The 20,321-nt window shown below is 41.4% G+C and overlaps 1 protein-coding gene across 23 annotated transcripts in view; it reads right to left on the minus strand.

The window, feature by feature from the left end:
• sls (sallimus) overlaps positions 1–20,321 on the minus strand; it is a 237,073-nt gene that overhangs the window by 12,924 nt on the left and 203,828 nt on the right. For 21 of the 23 annotated variants that reach the window (XM_076369145.1, XM_076369150.1, XM_076369148.1 and 18 more), the window contains 7 exons: positions 9,453–20,186; positions 9,121–9,146; positions 1,987–8,794; positions 1,442–1,489; positions 1,242–1,355; positions 998–1,150; positions 180–543 (listed from right to left, as the gene is read on the minus strand). In XM_076369145.1, the coding sequence (XP_076225260.1) occupies positions 180–543; positions 998–1,150; positions 1,242–1,355; positions 1,442–1,489; positions 1,987–8,794; positions 9,121–9,146; positions 9,453–20,186 (18,247 nt within the window). The remainder of the gene's footprint in view (positions 1–179; positions 544–997; positions 1,151–1,241; positions 1,356–1,441; positions 1,490–1,986; positions 8,795–9,120; positions 9,147–9,452; positions 20,187–20,321) is intronic. The other 2 variants (XM_076369164.1, XM_076369161.1) reach the window with 1 other exon arrangement.

Consider the following 20,321-nt stretch of genomic DNA (forward strand, 5'->3'; position numbering starts at 1 on the left):
AAATATTAACTTCTTAGAAACCAAATTTTTAACCACTGAATTTATGTATTCTGTTTTTAGCAGCTAAAATAATTTTGATCGATTTGTAGATCTACATTCCCCCCTCATAAAAGAAAGAAGAAGGCCATAAAAAGTAATGGCAAATATTTCGAATTTACCAAATAAAGTTTCAAACCTACCTCGATAGGCTCTTTCTGGATGGTCCAGTTAGATCTGATCCATGGTCAGACAAAGGTGCTTCCACGATCAGTTCCGTGGTGCTGGACGCAAATCCTGCAGCGTTCTTTGCTACACAGGTGAAGGTCCCGGCGTCTTCGGGGAACACTTCTCGGATGATCAGAGTGGCGACATTGTCTTCGTCGTAATACATTTGGAAGTCAGGGGACGGCTTGATGATGGCGGTCTGTCGGAACCACGTTATCTGCGGCCGCGGTAAACCTTCTACTTGACACTCGAATTGAACGGTATAGCCATCCGGCGTGTGAATTGGTTGCAGTTTCTCGATGAACCTTGGCGCTGATGATTTTTCGCCGGGCAAGGGTTCTGTGTCATTAGAAAATGTATATTAGTCATAATTGTATTCGAATATTATATTAATAAAATATTATTTATTAAAGTATTTTAATATTATATCACAAATATAATTTATATAAATAACATTGAAATACCTTCGTAGCTAATATTTTATTAAAATAATATTAAAATAATAAAAACTTATATCACAAATATAATTTATATAAATAACATTGAAATACCTTCGTAGCTAATATTTTATTAAAATAAGTTTTTATTTTGGTTTTTTTAAATGAAGTTAGCCATATAATTGATGAAAAGCTTTTCTCATTAAAAAGCATTTGCTTTGATATCTTCAGAAGCATATATTTCGAATATTTTCATAACACAATGGCTCGATAAAATGTATTATTATTTTACTATAGAATTTTTTACTATAGAACTAAAAAATAAAAGTTTACGTGTAGAATATAAATGAGCTTACTTTCGAATACTGGTAATTTGTCGATCTTCTCGTGCAATTTGCGTTGCAAATAGAGCGTGTAATGTACTTCGTTAAGCAGGTACTGGGCTGGAACCCATCCTTTCTCTTCTGTCAGATGTTTCTTCACGAACCACCAGTCCTGATTGGTATGATCTGTAAAAATATAACGTGTGCAGTCATTTTCATGCATACACTGAGATAGAATCAAACAATAAATAATAACTTGAAATACTTCTAAACGTACCAATAACGTAAACCCTTTCTCCTTCAACGAGGTTAATGGCTTCATCAGTTTCTGCCACGTACGAGCAAATGGAGAACATAATGTCGCCATCGCGGACAACGTACTCGATTTCTTCTACAAAATCCCACGAGTCGCGTAAGGCACAAAGTTGAAGTTACAATATACTAAGAATAAGGAAATAAGAAATAAAATATGCATACCTTCTTCCGAAATGTCTTCCTCCCTGGTGATACTAAGCGTGGCCTCTTCTACAACGTTACAGACAACCAAGTAAGTATTCAATGTCAACAAGAAGAAAATCCGTTTAATAAATAACAACAATAATCACGATAGATCGTAGAACATAGAATTGAAGTTTTCGATGAGATTCTGCGTTCGACGTGTTATGCGCATAAGATTGAAGCGAATCGAACTAACCGCTTTAGCGTCGCCGTATCTGTAATCAAGCTATTTAGCTTTGCCTCCTATTTAGTTTCGCTTGCTATTTTCATTGGCATCTGTAGTATGTTATACGGTGCACCGGTATGCTTTTCATTCGCAGTGGATTAAGAAGCTTAGGGATCGGGAGAAGAATCTTTCGTCTTGGAGGTGGAAGGATAATTAATGGGGCGCGATTAATACTCACTGCTGATCGACATGTCTTGCGAGCAACGTTAATGTCTAATTTCTAGCTGAAAGCATGTTACCGTCAGATTAAATTTGTTATCAGCGTGAAGCGAGAATCGTGAAATCGTTCGCGGCGAACCTTCGTCGTATGTGGACACGCGTCTCTTGCTCTTCAATTTTAACTCCAGCGACTCGTCGGTCTCCTCGACCGAGTACTTCCTGTCGCGTTTCAACTTCAACATGACATCGCCTTCCTCGATGTCTTCGACCTTGTACGGTTTGACCACTTTCTTCTTCTTTCTTCTCAGTGGTAGGTTCAACTCGTCCGTCTCCAATTCCTCGATGCTGTACTCGTCCTTGGCCTCTTCGTCCGATTCGTCTATGATCTCTTCAACAATTGGACCTGAGTCGTCTTCTATTTCCTTGAGGATTCTGATCGTTTCTTCTCCAGTTTCTTCCGAGTACGTCATCGGCCGTTTCTTCGGCTTCAGTCGGACTTTACCGGACATCGAGATGTCTTCCTCCTCGTACGTGTTCAAGGAGATCTTGAACTCTTGTTCTACATCCTCTTTGGTCTTGGTACTGCGCGGCCTGAATGTCACGTTCTCTGCTTCGGTCACTTCTTTGATGTCTGGCCTGGGTTTCTTCTTTGGTCGTAACTTTCGAAGAGTGACGTCTTCGCAAATTTCTTCGACCAGTTTAGGTGGTAGTTTTGGTGGTTTACGTTTGAAGGTGAATTCGTGGACTTCTTCCTCCTCTGGTTGCTCGATTTCTTCGACCTTTTTAATAGTGAGCTCATCGGCTGCCACTTCTTCGATCTTTCGTGGCGTTTTCTTCTTCTTGAGCTGAACATCGGATGATACTTCTTCTTCTTCGACAGGCTTTTCCGGAGCGCGTGTTTTCTTCAGGGTCACTGAAGTTTCTTCGATTTCTTCAGTGACCGATGGTCGTTTCTCGGGTTTCTTCTTTTTCTTGATGGTGACCTCTTCAGGCGTTTCTTCTGCTTCAGTGGGTACCAGTTTCTTGATGGTTACTTCGGCAGCTTCTTCTTCGACGACCGGTTTCTTCTTTGGTTTCTTCTTCAAAGTCACTTCAGCTTCCTCCGGTTTCTTTTCTTCTTCGGCTGGTTTGGGCTTCGTCAGAGTGACTTCAGCGACTTCCTCTTCCTCTTCTTTTGGTATGGACTTCTTTTTCTTCGGTTTCAGAGTAACTTCCACCGGGGCTTCTTCTTCTACCTTTTCTTCTACGACAACCTTTTTGATTGTCACTTCGTCGGCAACTTCCTCTACCACAGGTTTCTTCTTCTTTGGTTTCTTTATTTCTACTTTCTCGGTTGTTTCTTCTGGTGATTTTTCTTTTTCCTTTGGCACTGGCTTCTTTAAGGTAACTTCCTCTGCTACTTCTTCTGGAACCGGTTTCTCCTTTGGTTTCTTCTTCTTTAAGGTGACTTCTTCCGGAACTTCTTCCTCCTTCTTTTCTTCCACCACGACTTTCTTAATTGTAACTTCATCAGCGGCCTCTTCCACCACCGGTTTCTTCTTCTTTGGTTTCTTCAATTCAACTTCTTCCGTCACTTCTTCCGGAACTTTGATCTTCTCTTCCGGTACAGGTTTCTTCAATGTAACTTCTTCCGTCACTTCTTCTGGAACCGGTTTCTCCTTTGGCTTCTTCTTTTTCAAGGTAACTTCTTCCGGAGCTTCTTCTTCTTTCTTTTCTTCAACCACGACCTTTTTGATTGTAACTTCGTCAGCAGCTTCTTCCACAACAGGCTTCTTTTTCTTTGGTTTCTTTAATTCTACGTCTTCCCTCACTTCTTCTGGAACTTTTACCTTTTCTTCCGGTTCTGGTTTCTTTAATGTAACTTCTTCTGTGACTTCTTCTGGAACCGGTTTCTCCTTTGGTTTCTTCTTCTTTAAGGTGACTTGTTCCGGAACTTCTTCCTCCTTCTTTTCTTCAATCACAACCTTTTTGATTGTAACTTCGTCGGCGGCCTCTTCCACCACCGGTTTCTTCTTCTTTGGTTTCTTCAATTCAACTTCTTCCGTCACTTCTTCCGGAACTTTGATCTTTTCTTCCGGTTCTGGTTTCTTTAGAGTGACTTCTTCCGTGACTTCTTCTGGAACCGGCTTTTCCTTTGGCTTTTTCTTTTTCAGGGTGACTTGTTCTGGAACTTCTTCCTCCTTCTTTTCTTCAACCACGACCTTTTTGATTGTAACCTCATCGACAGCCTCTTCCACTACAGGCTTCTTCTTCTTTGGTTTTTTCAATTCGACTTCTTCCGTCACTTCTTCTGGAACTTTTACCTTTTCTTCCGGTTCTGGTTTCTTTAATGTAACTTCTTCTGTTACTTCTTCTGGAACCGGTTTCTCCTTTGGTTTCTTCTTTTTCAGGGTGACTTGTTCCGGAACTTCTTCCTCCTTCTTTTCTTCAACCACGACCTTTTTGATTGTAACCTCATCGACAGCCTCTTCCACTACAGGCTTCTTCTTCTTTGGTTTTTTCAATTCGACTTCTTCCGTCATTTCTTCTGGAACTTTGACTTCTTCTTTCGGTTCTGGTTTCTTTAATGTAACTTCTTCTGTTACTTCTTCTGGAACCGGTTTCTCCTTTGGTTTCTTCTTCTTCAAGGTAACTTCTTCCGGAGCTTCTTCTTCTTTCTTTTCTTCAACAACCGGTTTCTTAATAGTAACTTCTTCGGCAACTTCTTCCTTGACAGGTTTCTTCTTCTTTGGTTTCTTTATTTCTTCAGTCACTTCTTCTGGTGCCTTTTCTTCCGGTTTCTTCAGTGTCACTTCTTCGGTTACTTCTTCAGGGACAGGTTTTTCTTTGGGTTTCTTCTTTATTACAACTTCTTCCTTAACTTCTTCCTCTTCACCCACCTTCTCTTCGACGATAGGCTTTTTTACCGTCACTTCCGCAACTTCTTCTTCCTTCACAGGTTTCTTCTTTGGTTTCTTCACGACAGCCTCTTCGACCACTTCTTCCGGTTTCTTTGGTTTCTTCTTCAAAACGACTTCAACTTCTTCCTCTACTACCTCCTTTTCTTCCACAACTGGTTTCTTGATTGTCACTTCGGCCGGTGCTTCCTCAACAGGCTTTTCTGGTTCCTTTTTCAATGGCACTTCTTCCGTTACTTCGGGCACCTCTTTTGGTTTTTCAGGCTCTGGTTTCTTGATCGTTACTTCTTCTTCCTTAGGAGCCTTTTCTTTAGGTTTCTTTGGTTTCGCTTTACGTTTAATCGTGACATCTTCAGTTTCTTCTTTCGGCACTTTGGGAACTTCCTCCTTCTCTTTCACTGGCACCTCTTTCTCGGCTTCTTCTTCAGGCTTGTCCTTCTTCCACGGTTTCAGAGTTATCTTCTCACCTTCCTCTTCCGGCTTCTCTTTCTCCGGAATTCTGAACTTTACTTCCGGTTCTTCTGTTGGTTCAGGTGGTTTCGGTTCACCTTTTATTATCGGTACCTGTTCGATTTCTTGATCTGGCTTTTTCTTTTCTTCTCTCTCGTATGGTTTCGGCACCGGCTCAGGTTTTGGTTCCTCCGGTTTCTCATACTCTTCCGGTTCATACTTCTCAAGTTCCGGCCTCTCGAAGTCCAAAGGTTTGAGTTCATCGTGCTCCAATTTCACTTTCGGTTTCTTCTTCTTTTCTGGCTTGACTTCTTCTTCCGGTTCTTGCTTCACAGGTTTCTTCAGAGGTTCTACTTCTTCTTCCGGCTTCTTGTCAGGTATTTTCTTTAGCTTAACTTTTTCCGGCTCCACTTTTTCTTCCTCTGGCACTTTACCCTTTCCGATAGGCACTTTCTGAGGTTCTTCAGGCTTTTCTGCAGGTTTCTTCGGTGGCCTTTCATATACCGATTTGTCTTCAACCTTTTCCAAAGGAACCTTCTTTAATTCTTCGAATTCCTGATCCAATTTTTCCAGTTCTGTAGTCTCTTTCCCTGGAAGTTTTACCTTTTTGACTTTTCTCTTCAAGACCTGCAAAGCTTCTTCAGTGTTTCTTGAAAGTATACCACTTTGTACTGGATTTTCTTCCAGATATGATATCTCAGGAATCTGCATTTCCGGTGGATAATCCGTGACGTACTGGAGCGTGCTGCGTAACATGATCTTCGGGATCTTCACCTTGCTTACTTCCTTCTTTCTGGTGACTGCTACCTTCTTCAGCTTTATCGCAGCGAACTGAATCGTTTCAGCTGGTTCCGAGTACTTCAATTTTGTTGGTTTGATCTCTTTCCTCTCGATCTTTTCAGGAACCAATTTTTGGAGAGCTGCTGGTAGCTCTTTCTTTTCCTTCTTTTTCTTTGATGGTTCCCATTGGATCTTCTCAGGCATTGGTTCCAGTACAGGTCTTTCATATTCTGGCTCCACCCATTCCTCGATTTCATCTTTCTTAACTGGTTTCTTCTTTTTCTTCTTTTCTTTTACTTCCTTTGGTTTTTCAGGAACCTTCTCAACTGGTTTTTCTTCCAGCACTTTCTTTTCTTCTTCCTTCTTCTCAGGAGCCTTTTCTGTCGGAACTTCTGTCACCTCTACCTTTTCTTCTTTTTCTTCGACTGGTACTGCTTTGCGTTCTTCAGGTTTCTTTGTTGATAATTCTTCTGGCACCGCTTCAGGGATGACTTCAGTGGTCTCTATAGTCTCCTTTGGAACGACTTCTTTTTTAGCCTTTACCTTCTTTGGTTTTTCTTCTGGTATTTCTTCCACTTTTTCTTCTACCTGTACCTCTTCTGATGGAGTGGGTTTCTTTTCGGCAGGAACTTTCTTCTTTTTCGGCTTTTCTTCCTTCGGCTTTTCCTCTTTTGGTTTCTCCTCTATCGGTTTCTCTTCTTTCGGTTTTACCTCTTCCGGTTTTTCCTCTATCGGTTTTTCGTCTTTCGGTTTTTCCTCTATTGGCTTTTCTTCCTTTGGCTTCTTTACCTTCGGTTTTTCTTCCTTCGGTTTCTCCTTAGGAACTTCCTTCTCTTCAGGTACCTTTGGAACTTCTTCTTTCGGCTTTTCAATTACTTCAGGTTTCTTCTCTTCGGGGATTTCCTTTTCTTCCGGTTTCTCCTCAGGAATTTCCTTTTCTTTTAGTTTTTCTTCGATTACTTCGCCATTTGTGATCGGTTCTTCCTTCTTCTTCTTTTTCTTTTCTTTAGGCGCTTTCTTGACAGGCACTTCAGTTACTTTTGCTTCCTCTTCTACCTTTTCTTCTTCCTTAGGAACAGCCTTTTCTTCCTCTGGCTTCTCTTCTTCTATTTCTTCTGTCGTAACCTCAGTTACCACTTCAGTCGTTTCTATTTCTTCCTTTGGAATAACTGTCTTCTTCGCCTTCCTCTTCTTAGGCTCTTCTGTTGTTATTTCTTCCACGACTTCTTCTACTTGTTCCTCTTCAGCTTTCGTCGGTTTTAGTTTCTTCTTTGGAGCCTTCTTAACGGTGACAGTCTTTTCTTCGACTTTGGCTATTTCTTGTTCTTCTTCGGTCACCAAAGCTTTGTCTTCTTCCGGCTTCTCGACCTCTAATGTTTCTTCCGCGGTTGTAGTAACCACTTCCGTCGTTATAATACCTTCCGACGGAGTGATTTCTTTCTTGGCTTTGGTCTTCTTTGGCTTTTCAGGAATGAGCTCTTCCACTTTCTCTTCAGGTTGTTCTTCGGTTTCCGGAACAGCTTCTTTGGGCGCTTTCTTCACTGGTACTTTCTTAGTTACCACTTTTTCTTCTATTTCTTCAATCTCCGATACTTTCTTCTTCTTTGGTTTCACTTTCTCAGGCAGCTCTTCCGTAGTTACTTCGGTAACTACTTCAGTGATTTCAACACCTTCCTTTTCTGTAACAGTTGGCTTCACCTTTTCTTCCTTAGGTTTCTCAAGTGTTATTTCTTCTACAATTTCTTCCTCTTCTTCCGCTTCAACCGCGGTGACTGGCTTCTTCTTCTTAGGTGCCTTCTTAACTGTGACTTCGGACACCTTGGCCTTCTTCTCTTTTATCTCCGAGGGCTTGGCTTCTTCCGGCTTAACCTTTTCTTCCTTCAGCTCTTCGACAGGCGTCTCCGTTATAATTTCCGTGATTTCTACACCCTCTTTGGGAATGACATCGCCTTTAGCCTTCTCCTTGACAGGTTTTTCAATGACAAGTTCCTCGACTTCTTCAACTGGTTTGCCTTCCTTTACCGTTGCTCTCTTCTTCTTAATAACTTTCTTGGTAGGCGTTTCAACTATTTCGACTATTTCTTGTTCTTCCATAACTTTAGCTTCTTCTACCGTCTTTTCTATCACCTCTTCCACCACTTTGTCTTTCTTCTCTTTCGGTTTCTTCCTAATGATCTTCTTCGTGGGTGTTTCAATCGTTTCGATTATTTCTTCTTCCTCGATTATTTCTTCCGGCTTCTCAGGGGCTTTCTTCAGTACAACTTTAGTTACTTTAACCGTTTCTTTTTCTTCTTCCACGAGCGGTTTTGCCTTTTCCTTCTGCGGCTTCTCAATGTGAATTTCTTCTATAACTTCTTCCGGAACACCGTCTTCTTTCGTAACTGCTTTCTTCTTCTTAACGATCTTCTTGGTCGGTGTTTCAATCACTTCCACGATTTGTTGTTCCTCCATTTCGATGGTTTCTTCTTTTGGTTTCGTTATTATTTCTTCCACAACGACCTCTTTTTCTCCCTTTTTCATTGGTCGTATTTTCTTCCTTATGATCTTCTGCGTGGGCGTCTCGATTGTCTCAAAGATTTCTTCCTCCTCTTTTATGACGACCTCTTTCTTCTTCTTCGGCGCTTTCTTCACGTCAATTTCGGTGATTGTCACGGTCTCTTCCTCTTCCACGGTGGGTTTGATTCTCTGCTTCTCGGGCTGCTCAATCGTGATCTCTTCGACGATTTCTTCCGTCACCTCATCCTTAGCCGTGACTGGTTTCTTCTTCTTGGGGACTTTCTTCTGCTTGACTTCCTCAACGACTTCCTCAACGACTTCCTCCTATTTGGGTTAATTAAAGTGAACAAATAATGAACACATATGTTAACCACAAAGTAATCCTAACTGTTCGTTGTAGTATGTGAAATGTCATTCTTTGCGATGTAAGTTTTGTGAGAATAGAAGAGTAGAGTACACGATTAAATTATTGTTAAACATTAAACTGATAATTACTGTTAAACATTGAACTAACTACATATTGTCGAACAAATTTTTGTATTGTACTATTTACAAGATTGTATTATACAAGTGTGTTTAAATGAGCCCGAGTTCAAATGACATTTCATGGACGACAACTTATCGTGGAAGCAACTGGTCAACAAACTTACCTGTTGAATCGTCTTCTCCGCGACATCTGGAATAACAACAAAATGCTTTAAATCTGTATATAAACTAACAAAGTAATTGAAATGGCAGTCAGCTCTCCTCGGCGAAACTAGTTTTCATGATTGAGTGGAATCAAATCGTATGAAAGCTGACCAGTTAGCCGACCAGTAAATGCATCGAAAAATCATATATGCTGTAGAAAATACATATTTTGTCGGGTATGTCTTTTGTTTCCTGTTCTTTGTTAAGAATAGAAAGTGGAATGTTGCTTTTGTACGTTGTATACGTCTAAGATTGTAATGGTGGATAGCAATACGTAAGAAGTTCAGCTTACCTTCGGGCACTTTTTCACCGGCTTTTGGTTTAATCGGTCTTTTGTGTTTGGGTTTTTCGTGTAAATCTGGTGTAGTGTGGTCTTCGGGGAGTTCTATTGTTGCTGTCAGTGGTGCTTTACCTTCCTCCTCGACGATCACCTCTTCGGTGACCTTCTCTTTACCTTCGCGTTTCCTTGTCACGCGCTTTTTGCGCACAGTTTTCTTTGTTCCATCTTCGACGATCTCGCTTGTTACGATTTCTTCTTTGATCTCTTCCACAGGCGCGGGCTTTTCGACTATCTCTGCCGGTTTCGGCTTCTCTTCGACGAACTCTTCGACGGTAACGATCGGCTCAACGCCTTCTTCCTCTATCGTCGTTTCTTCCACGACTTTAGGCTTCTCATCACCGCGTTTGGTCGTCGTTTTCTTCTTCTTAATCTTCCTCTGTTTCTTCTCTGGAGTCTCTTCGATGTCAACAGTCGTGATAACTTCGACTGTCTCGACAATGTCGTCGTCTTTGGGAACGAATTTGATGTAATCCTCTGGTTTCTTTTCTTCTTCTTCAGGCTCTTTAGGTTTCTTCCAGGGCTTTAGCTTAATTTCTTCCGGCTTTTCTTCCGGAGGTGGTCGTTCAGGGATTCTTCTCTTGATTTCTTCTTCTTCTTCAGGTTCTTTTGGTTTTGGAACACCTGGTACTATTGGAACAGCTTCAGTCTCTTGATCAGGTACTTTGCGATCCTTCTTTGGTTTTTTGGTTGGAACCTTCTTGGCCTTAGGTTTCTCTGGTTCAGGATATTCTGGCTTTTCTCTTTCTTCCAGTTCGGCATCGCTTCTGTCTATGTCGTAAGGCTCGAATGGTTTCAACTCTGGATACTCAGGTTCTTCTTTCTTCTTTTCAGGTTTGTCCACTTCGTCTTTCTTCTTTGGAGAGGGAACTAATTCTTCTGGAAGCTCTGGTTCCTTTCCTGGTATTTTCTTCAGTTTTACTGTTTCCGGTTCTTCTCCTTCCTCGGGTCGACGTTTTCCTTTGCCGATTTTCAGTTTCTTTGGTTTCTCCTCTTCGACTTCTTGTGGTTTTGGTTTGCGTTCGTACGGAGCTAATTCTTCAACTTTCTCTAGAGGAACCTTCTTTAATTCTTCGAACTCTTGGTCCAGTTTTTCTAATTCCGTCAGCTCCTTTTCTGGAAGCTTTACTTTTCTGCGCTTTATCTTCTTGATCTGCAATGCTTCTTCCATTGTGCGGGATAATATTCCATTTTGCACGTAGATTGGTTCCATTTCGGTTATCTTTGGATATTGAATGGATGGAGGCCATTCGTGCTCCGTAATGCGACTGCGCAGTAGAATTTTCGGGAATTTACCTTCGTCTTTTCCACGTGTCTTAGGTGTGGCTTTAGGTTTTTTCAATTTGATTTGTGCGAATAAGGGAGTTGCTGGTTCTTCTATCTTAGGTTTGATTGCTTTCTGTTCTTTGATACTGATCCTCATTAACTGAGGCTTCAAAGCTTCCTTCTCTTTGTCTTCTGGTTTCTTCTTCTTCTTCACTTTCTTCTCTGGTTTTTCTAATGGAACAGGTTCTTCGACTTTCTCTATTGGCAATTCCTTCTTCAGTTCTTCAAATTCTTTGTCCAGTTGTTCCAGCTTGGCTATTTCTTTCTTCAAATGCTTGACCTTCTTCTTTTTCAGTTTTGGTAAGGTTTCAGCTTCTTCAACGTTGCGTGACAGGATACCATTTTGAACTTCGTTCGGCTCGATCTCAGAGATCTTCAGGAATCTAGGAGCAGGAGGAAATTGGATAGCAACGATTCGACTTCGAAGCAAGACACGAGGGAATTTTTCCTTCTTTTCCACCGGTTTAGGCTTCTTAGGCGTTTTGCGCAATGTAATTTGTGCAAATTGAGGCTTGTTCAAAGATACTTCTTGGGCTTCGAGTTTTGTGGTTTCTACTTTGGTAACTTTCATACGTTGAAGTTTCACAGGTTTTCTACCATCAGCAGTGGGAGCTTCGGGAGCTTCTTCAACTACTGTGACATCAGATACAGTTTCTACAGCACCCTTCTTAATCTTCTTCTTGATAACCTTCTTTGGTTTTCCTTCTTTCACTACTTCCTCTGTGACCAATACCTCTTCAGGAGTTTCTTCTACTTCCTTAGGTATAACTCGTTCTGGAGCAACAAGAGGTTTCAGTATTTCTTCAACAACCTCTTCAACGGGACCTTCAGTGACTGTAGTCACAGGAGCCTTTCCTTGTTCTTCAACAGTGACTACTTCCGTCACCTGTTGCTCTTTGCCTTTACGTTTGATGACCTTCTTCTTCGTAATCTTCTTTGGTTTGCCTTCTTTGGTTACTTCTTGTGTGACAGTCACTTGTTCGCGAACTTCTTCTACTTCAGATGGTTGTACCCGTTTAGGAGCTGGCAACGCCTTGATTATTTCTTCCACAACTTCTTCAATGGGACCCTCAGTAACTGTGGTTACAGGACGTTTACCTTTTTCTTCAACAGTAACTTCTTCAGTAACCTGTTGTTCCTTGCCTTTACGTTTAATAACCTTCTTCCTAGTGACCTTCTTTGGTTTACCCTCTTTCGTCACTTCTTCAGTAACGGTCACCTGTTCACGAACTTCCTCAACTTCGGTTGGCTTTACATGTTCTGGTGCTGGCAAGGATTTAATAATTTCTTCCACAACTTCCTCGACAGGACCTTCCGTTACTGTGGTCACTGGACGTTTACCTTTCTCTTCAACCGTGACTTCTTCACTGACTTGTTGCTCTTTGCCTTTGCGTTTGATAATCTTTTTCTTTGTGATTTTCTTCGGCTTGCCTTCTTTGGTTATTTCTTCAGTAACAGTCACTTGTTCACGTACTTCTTCTACTTCGGTTGGTTTTACATGTTCTGGTGCTGGCAAGGATTTAATAATTTCTTCCACAACTTCCTCGACAGGACCTTCAGTTACTGTCGTCACTGGACGTTTACCCTTCTCTTCAACAGTAACTTCTTCAGTGACCTGCTGCTCTTTGCCTTTACGTTTGATAACCTTTTTCTTCGTGATCTTCTTCGGCTTGCCTTCTTTGGTTATTTCTTCAGTAACAGTTACCTGTTCGCGTACTTCTTCTACTTCAGATGGTTGTACCCGTTCAGGAGCTGGCAACGCCTTGATTATTTCTTCAACAACTTCTTCAATGGGACCCTCAGTAACTGTGGTTACAGGACGTTTACCTTTCTCCTCAACGGTAACTTCTTCAGTTACTTGTTGTTCTTTGCCCTTGCGTTTAATAATCTTCTTCTTTGTGATTTTCTTCGGCTTGCCTTCTTTGGTTATTTCTTCAGTAACAGTCACTTGTTCACGTACTTCTTCTACTTCGGTTGGTTTTACATGTTCTGGTGCTGGCAAGGATTTAATAATTTCTTCCACAACTTCCTCGACAGGACCTTCAGTTACTGTCGTCACTGGACGTTTACCCTTCTCTTCAACAGTAACTTCTTCAGTGACCTGCTGCTCTTTGCCTTTACGTTTGATAACCTTTTTCTTCGTGATCTTCTTCGGCTTGCCTTCTTTGGTTATTTCTTCAGTAACAGTTACCTGTTCGCGTACTTCTTCTACTTCAGATGGTTGTACCCGTTCAGGAGCTGGCAACGCCTTGATTATTTCTCCAACAACTTCTTCAATGGGACCCTCAGTAACTGTGGTTACAGGACGTTTACCTTTCTCCTCAACGGTAACTTCTTCAGTTACTTGTTGTTCTTTGCCCTTGCGTTTAATAATCTTCTTCTTTGTGATTTTCTTCGGCTTGCCTTCTTTGGTTATTTCTTCAGTAACAGTCACTTGTTCACGAACTTCTTCAACTTCGGTTGGCTTTACATGTTCTGGTGCTGGCAAGGATTTAATAATTTCTTCTACAACTTCCTCGACAGGACCTTCAGTTACTGTCGTCACTGGACGTTTACCCTTCTCTTCAACAGTAACTTCTTCAGTGACCTGCTGCTCTTTGCCTTTACGTTTGATAACCTTTTTCTTCGTGATCTTCTTCGGCTTGCCTTCATTGGTTATTTCTTCAGTAACAGTTACCTGTTCGCGTACTTCTTCTACTTCAGATGGTTGTACCCGTTCAGGAGCTGGCAACGCCTTGATTATTTCTTCAACAACTTCTTCAATGGGACCCTCAGTAACTGTGGTTACAGGACGTTTACCTTTCTCCTCAACGGTAACTTCTTCAGTTACTTGTTGTTCTTTGCCCTTGCGTTTAATAATCTTCTTCTTTGTGATTTTCTTCGGCTTGCCTTCTTTGGTTATTTCTTCAGTAACAGTCACTTGTTCACGTACTTCTTCTACTTCAGATGGTTGTACCCGTTCAGGAGCTGGTAACGCCTTGATTATTTCCTCAACAACTTCTTCAATGGGACCTTCAGTAACTGTGGTTACAGGACGTTTACCTTTCTCCTCAACAGTCACTTCTTCTGTGACCTGTTGTTCTTTTCCTTTGCGTTTTATAATTTTCTTTTTGATAACTTTCTTTGGCTTACCCTCTTTGGTTATTTCTTCAGTGACAGTTACTTGTTCGCGAACTTCTTCAACTTCAGTTGGCTTGACGTATTCTGAGGCGGGTAAGGCTTTAATTATTTCTTCCACAACTTCCTCAACAGGACCTTCAGTTATTGTGGTCACTGGAGCTTTAACTTTTTCTTCAACCGTAACTTCTTCTGTGACCTGTTGCTCTTTGCCTTTGCGTTTGATAACTTTCTTCTTTATGATCTTCTTCGGTTTGCCTTCTTTTGTCACTTCTTCAGTAATAGTTACCTGTTCGCGTACTTCTTCTACTTCAGATGGTTTTACGAATTCTGGAGCCGGTAAGGGTAAGATTGTTTCTTCTACAACCTCTTCAACAGGTCCTTCTGAGACTGTTGTTACAGGTCGCTTACCCTCCTCTTCAACAGTGACTTCTTCCGTTACCCGTTGTTCCTTGCCCTTGCGTTTAATAACCTTCTTCTTCGTGATCTTCTTCGGCTTGCCTTCTTTGGTTATTTCTTCAGTAACAGTTACCTGTTCGCGTACTTCTTCTACTTCAGATGGTTGTACCCGTTCAGGAGCTGGCAACGCCTTGATTATTTCTTCAACAACTTCTTCAATGGGACCCTCAGTAACTGTGGTTACAGGACGTTTACCTTTCTCCTCAACGGTAACTTCTTCAGTTACTTGTTGTTCTTTGCCCTTGCGTTTAATAATCTTCTTCTTTGTGATTTTCTTCGGCTTGCCTTCTTTGGTTATTTCTTCAGTAACAGTCACTTGTTCACGTACTTCTTCTACTTCGGTTGGTTTTACATGTTCTGGTGCTGGCAAGGATTTAATAATTTCTTCCACAACTTCCTCGACAGGACCTTCAGTTACTGTCGTCACTGGACGTTTACCCTTCTCTTCAACAGTAACTTCTTCAGTGACCTGCTGCTCTTTGCCTTTCCGTTTGATAACCTTTTTCTTCGTGATCTTCTTCGGCTTGCCTTCTTTGGTTATTTCTTCAGTAACAGTTACCTGTTCGCGTACTTCTTCTACTTCAGATGGTTTTACGAATTCTGGTGCCGGTAAGGGTAAGATTGTTTCTTCTACAACCTCTTCAACAGGTCCTTCTGAGACTGTTGTTACAGGTCGCTTACCCTCCTCTTCAACAGTGACTTCTTCCGTTACCCGTTGTTCCTTGCCCTTGCGTTTAATAACCTTCTTCTTCGTGATCTTCTTCGGCTTGCCTTCTTTGGTTACTTCTTCAGTAACAGTCACTTGTTCACGTACTTCTGCAACTTCGGTTGGTTGAACCTGTTCAGGAGCTGGTATTGCCTTGATTATTTCTTGAACAACTTCTTCAATGGGACCCTCAGTAATTGTGGTTACAGGTGCCTTATCCTTTTCTTCGACAGTGACAACTTCGGTCACCTGTTGCTCTTTTCCCTTTCGTTTAATGACTTTCTTTTTTGTTACTTTCTTTGGTTTACCTTCCCTAGTTACTTCCTCAGTAACAGTTACTTGTTCTCGTACTTCCTCAACTTCAGATGGTTTAACAAATTCGGGTATTGGTAGTTCAATAAATGTTTCTTCTACTACTTCTTCAACAGGACCTTCAGTAACTGTTGTTACAGGCGCCTTGCCCTTTTCTTCAACGGTAACCACCTCAGTAACCTGTTGCTCTTTACCCTTACGCTTGATAACCTTCTTCTTAATAATCTTTTTCGGTTTGCCTTCTCTGGTTACTTCCTCAGTGACAGTTACCTGTTCACGAACTTCCTCAACTTCAGAGGGTTTCACGAATTCGGGTGCTGGCAACGGTAAGATTGTTTCTTCCACTACTTCTTCTACTGGTCCTTCAGTAACTGTTGTCACCGGACGTTTACCCTTTTCTTCAACAGTCACTTCTTCAGTTACTTGTTGCTCTTTTCCTCTACGTTTTATAATTTTCTTTTTGATAACTTTCTTTGGCTTACCCTCTTTGGTTATTTCTTCAGTGACAGTTACTTGTTCGCGAACTTCTTCAACTTCAGTTGGTTTTACGTATTCTGGAGCTGGTAAGGCTTTAATTATTTCTTCCACAACTTCCTCAACAGGACCTTCAGTTATTGTGGTCACTGGAGCTTTACCTTTTTCTTCAACCGTAACTTCTTCTGTGACCTGTTGCTCTTTGCCTTTGCGTTTGATAACTTTCTTCTTTATGATCTTCTTCGGTTTGCCTTCCTTTGTCACTTCTTCAGTAACAGTTACCTGTTCACGTACTTCTTCAACTTCTGTTGGTTTCACGTGTTCTGGTGCTGGCAACGGTAAGATTGTTTCTTCCACTACTTCTTCTACTGGTCCTTCAGTAACTGTTGTCACCGGACGTTTACCCTTCTCTTCAACAGTCACTTCTTCAGTTACTTGTTGCTCCTTTCCTCTGCGTTTTATAATTTTCTTTTTGATAACTTTCTTTGGCTTACCCTCTTTGGTTATTTCTTCAGTGACAGTTACTTGTTCGCGAACTTCTTCAACTTCAGTTGGTTTGACGTATTCTGGGGCGGGTAAGGCTTTAATTATTTCTTCCACAACTTCCTCAACAGGACCTTCAGTTATTGTGGTCACTGGAGCTTTACCTTTTTCTTCAACCGTAACTTCTTCTGTGACCTGTTGCTCTTTGCCTTTGCGTTTGATAACTTTCTTCTTTATGATCTTCTTCGGTTTGCCTTCTTTTGTCACTTCTTCAGTAACAGTTACCTGTTCACGTACTTCTTCAACTTCTGTTGGTTTCACGTGTTCTGGTGCTGGCAACGGTAAGATTGTTTCTTCCACTACTTCTTCTACTGGTCCTTCAGTAACTGTTGTCACCGGACGTTTACCCTTCTCTTCAACAGTCACTTCTTCAGTTACTTGTTGCTCCTTTCCTCTGCGTTTTATAATTTTCTTTTTGATAACTTTCTTTGGCTTACCCTCTTTGGTTATTTCTTCAGTGACAGTTACTTGTTCGCGAACTTCTTCAACTTCAGTTGGTTTGACGTATTCTGGGGCGGGTAAGGCTTTAATTATTTCTTCCACAACTTCCTCAACAGGACCTTCAGTTATTGTGGTCACTGGAGCTTTACCTTTTTCTTCAACTGTAACTTCTTCTGTGACCTGTTGCTCTTTGCCTTTGCGTTTGATAACTTTCTTCTTTATGATCTTCTTCGGTTTGCCTTCTTTTGTCACTTCTTCAGTAACAGTTACCTGTTCACGTACTTCTTCAACTTCTGTTGGTTTCACGTGTTCTGGTGCTGGCAACGGTAAGATTGTTTCTTCCACTACTTCTTCTACTGGTCCTTCAGTAACTGTTGTCACCGGACGTTTACCCTTCTCTTCAACAGTCACTTCTTCAGTTACTTGTTGCTCCTTTCCTCTGCGTTTTATAATTTTCTTTTTGATAACTTTCTTTGGCTTACCCTCTTTGGTTATTTCTTCAGTGACAGTTACTTGTTCGCGAACTTCTTCAACTTCAGTTGGTTTTACGTATTCTGGAGCTGGTAAGGCTTTAATTATTTCTTCCACAACTTCCTCGACAGGACCTTCGGTTACTGTGGTCACCGGAGCTTTACCTTGTTCTTCGACCGTAACTTCTTCTGTGACCTGTTGCTCTTTGCCTTTGCGTTTGATAACTTTCTTCTTTATGATCTTCTTCGGCTTGCCTTCTTTTGTTACTTCTTCAGTAACAGTTACCTGTTCACGTACTTCTTCAACTTCGGTTGGTTTCACGTGTTCTGGTGCTGGCAACGGTAAGATTGTTTCTTCTACAACCTCTTCAACAGGTCCTTCTGAGACTGTTGTTACAGGTCGCTTACCCTCCTCTTCAACAGTGACTTCTTCCGTTACCCGTTGTTCCTTTCCTCTGCGTTTTATAATTTTCTTTTTGATAACTTTCTTTGGCTTACCCTCTTTGGTTATTTCTTCAGTGACAGTTACTTGTTCGCGAACTTCTTCAACTTCAGTTGGTTTGACGTATTCTGGGGCGGGTAAGGCTTTAATTATTTCTTCCACAACTTCCTCAACAGGACCTTCAGTTATTGTGGTCACTGGAGCTTTACCTTTTTCTTCAACCGTAACTTCTTCTGTGACCTGTTGCTCTTTGCCTTTGCGTTTGATAACTTTCTTCTTTATGATCTTCTTCGGTTTGCCTTCTTTTGTCACTTCTTCAGTAACAGTTACCTGTTCACGTACTTCTTCAACTTCTGTTGGTTTCACGTGTTCTGGTGCTGGCAACGGTAAGATTGTTTCTTCCACTACTTCTTCTACTGGCCCTTCAGTAACTGTTGTCACCGGACGTTTACCCTTCTCTTCAACAGTCACTTCTTCAGTTACTTGTTGCTCCTTTCCTCTGCGTTTTATAATTTTCTTTTTGATAACTTTCTTTGGCTTACCCTCTTTGGTTATTTCTTCAGTGACAGTTACTTGTTCGCGAACTTCTTCAACTTCAGTTGGTTTTACGTATTCTGGAGCTGGTAAGGCTTTAATTATTTCTTCCACAACTTCCTCGACAGGACCTTCGGTTACTGTGGTCACCGGAGCTTTACCTTGTTCTTCGACCGTAACTTCTTCTGTGACCTGTTGCTCTTTGCCTTTGCGTTTGATAACTTTCTTCTTTATGATCTTCTTCGGCTTGCCTTCTTTTGTTACTTCTTCAGTAACAGTTACCTGTTCACGTACTTCTTCAACTTCGGTTGGTTTCACGTGTTCTGGTGCTGGCAACGGTAAGATTGTTTCTTCCACTACTTCTTCTACTGGACCTTCAGTTACTGTGGTTACTGGAGCTTTACCCTTCTCCTCAACAGTCACTTCTTCAGTTACCTGTTGCTCCTTTCCTCTACGTTTAATAATTTTCTTTTTGATTACCTTCTTCGGCTTACCTTCCCTGGTTACTTCTTCAGTAACTGTTACTTGCTCCCTAACCTCTTCTACTTCCCTGGGCTTAGCGTATGCCAGTGCTGGTAGTGGTGTAATGAGTTCTTCAACTACTTCTTCCACTGGTCCTTCCGTAACAGTAGTCACAGGTGCTTTACCATGTTCCTCAACAGTAACGACTTCCGTCACTTGCTGTTCCTTACCCTTACGTTTAATAATCTTTTTCTTTGTTGTCTTCTTCGGCTTACCTAAGTGTGTAACTTCTTCAGTAACCGTCACTTGCTCACGCACTTCTTCTACTTCAATTGGTTTGACCCGTTTAGGTTCTGGCAAAGGTGTTATTATTTCTTCCACCACTTCTTCCACAGGTCCCTCAGTGACAGTAGTCACAGGAGCTTTTCCTTGTTCTTCAACAGTAACAACTTCTGTTACTTGTTGCTCTTTACCCTTACGTTTGATGATCTTCTTCTTCGTAGTTGTCTTGGGTTTACCTAATTTTGTAACCTCCTGCGTAACTGTCACTTGTTCCCGAACTTCCTCCACTTCCGATGGTTTGGCGTATTTGGGTTTAGGCAATGGTGTTATTATTTCCTCCACGACTTCTTCAACTGGACCTTCTGTGATACTCGTCACTGGTGCTTTTCCTTGTTCCTCTACGGTAACAACCTCTGTTACCTGTTGCTCCTTTCCTTTACGCTTAATTACCTTCTTCTTAATTATCTTTTTCGGTTTTCCTTCTTTCGTAACTTCTTCTGTGACAGTAACTTGTTCTTCAACTTGCTCCACAACTGGCTTAACATACTCGAGTGGTGTAATTGGTTTGGTAAATTCCTCTGGAATTTCTTCTTCAGCTACCTTCGGATACTTTTCGTCCTCTTCCTCTGTCTTTATTTCTTCCGTCACTTCTGCTTTTCCTCGTTTTCGAACGACCTTCTTCTTCGTGACTTTCTTGGTGTCATCTTTGACCTCTTCTTCTTTCACTTTAACTTCCTCTATCTTTGGTGTCACTTCCTCGACCTCTTCGATTTTCGTAGGTACAATTTCTTCAACGTCCATAGGAGTTGTGATTTCTTCTATCGGCATAAATTGTTTCTTCGGTATTGATGGTATTTTCGATTGGACGTCCTCTAATTCTTCTTCAATGACGACGACATTGTCTTGTTCAGCTTCTGTTCCCGCTTTTTTCTTTCTGATAATCGTTTTCTTTGTTTTGATCGCCGCGGTTTCATCATCCCTACTCCCGCGCCTGAATTTAGTCGTGTACTCTTCGGTTACCTCTGTGTCAGATTCGATCGTCTGTTGCTGTGGCGTATCGTGTTTTGTTGTGTGTTGTGTGATTGTGATGTGATGTTGTTGCGCTGGTACTTCTGTGGTTTCTGAAATGTATACAGAAAAGGTGTGATATGATTAACAAATGTGTCGCCGCGGTATTATGTCCGTATGAATTCTTTTCTTTTTTGCTTGGTTTGACTTCTCGATTTCGATCCGCGAACTAGACTTCACGAACATCC

The sequence above is a fragment of the Nomia melanderi genome, chromosome 7 (genome assembly GCF_051020985.1).
Source record: "Nomia melanderi isolate GNS246 chromosome 7, iyNomMela1, whole genome shotgun sequence".
Taxonomy (NCBI): domain Eukaryota; kingdom Metazoa; phylum Arthropoda; class Insecta; order Hymenoptera; family Halictidae; genus Nomia; species Nomia melanderi.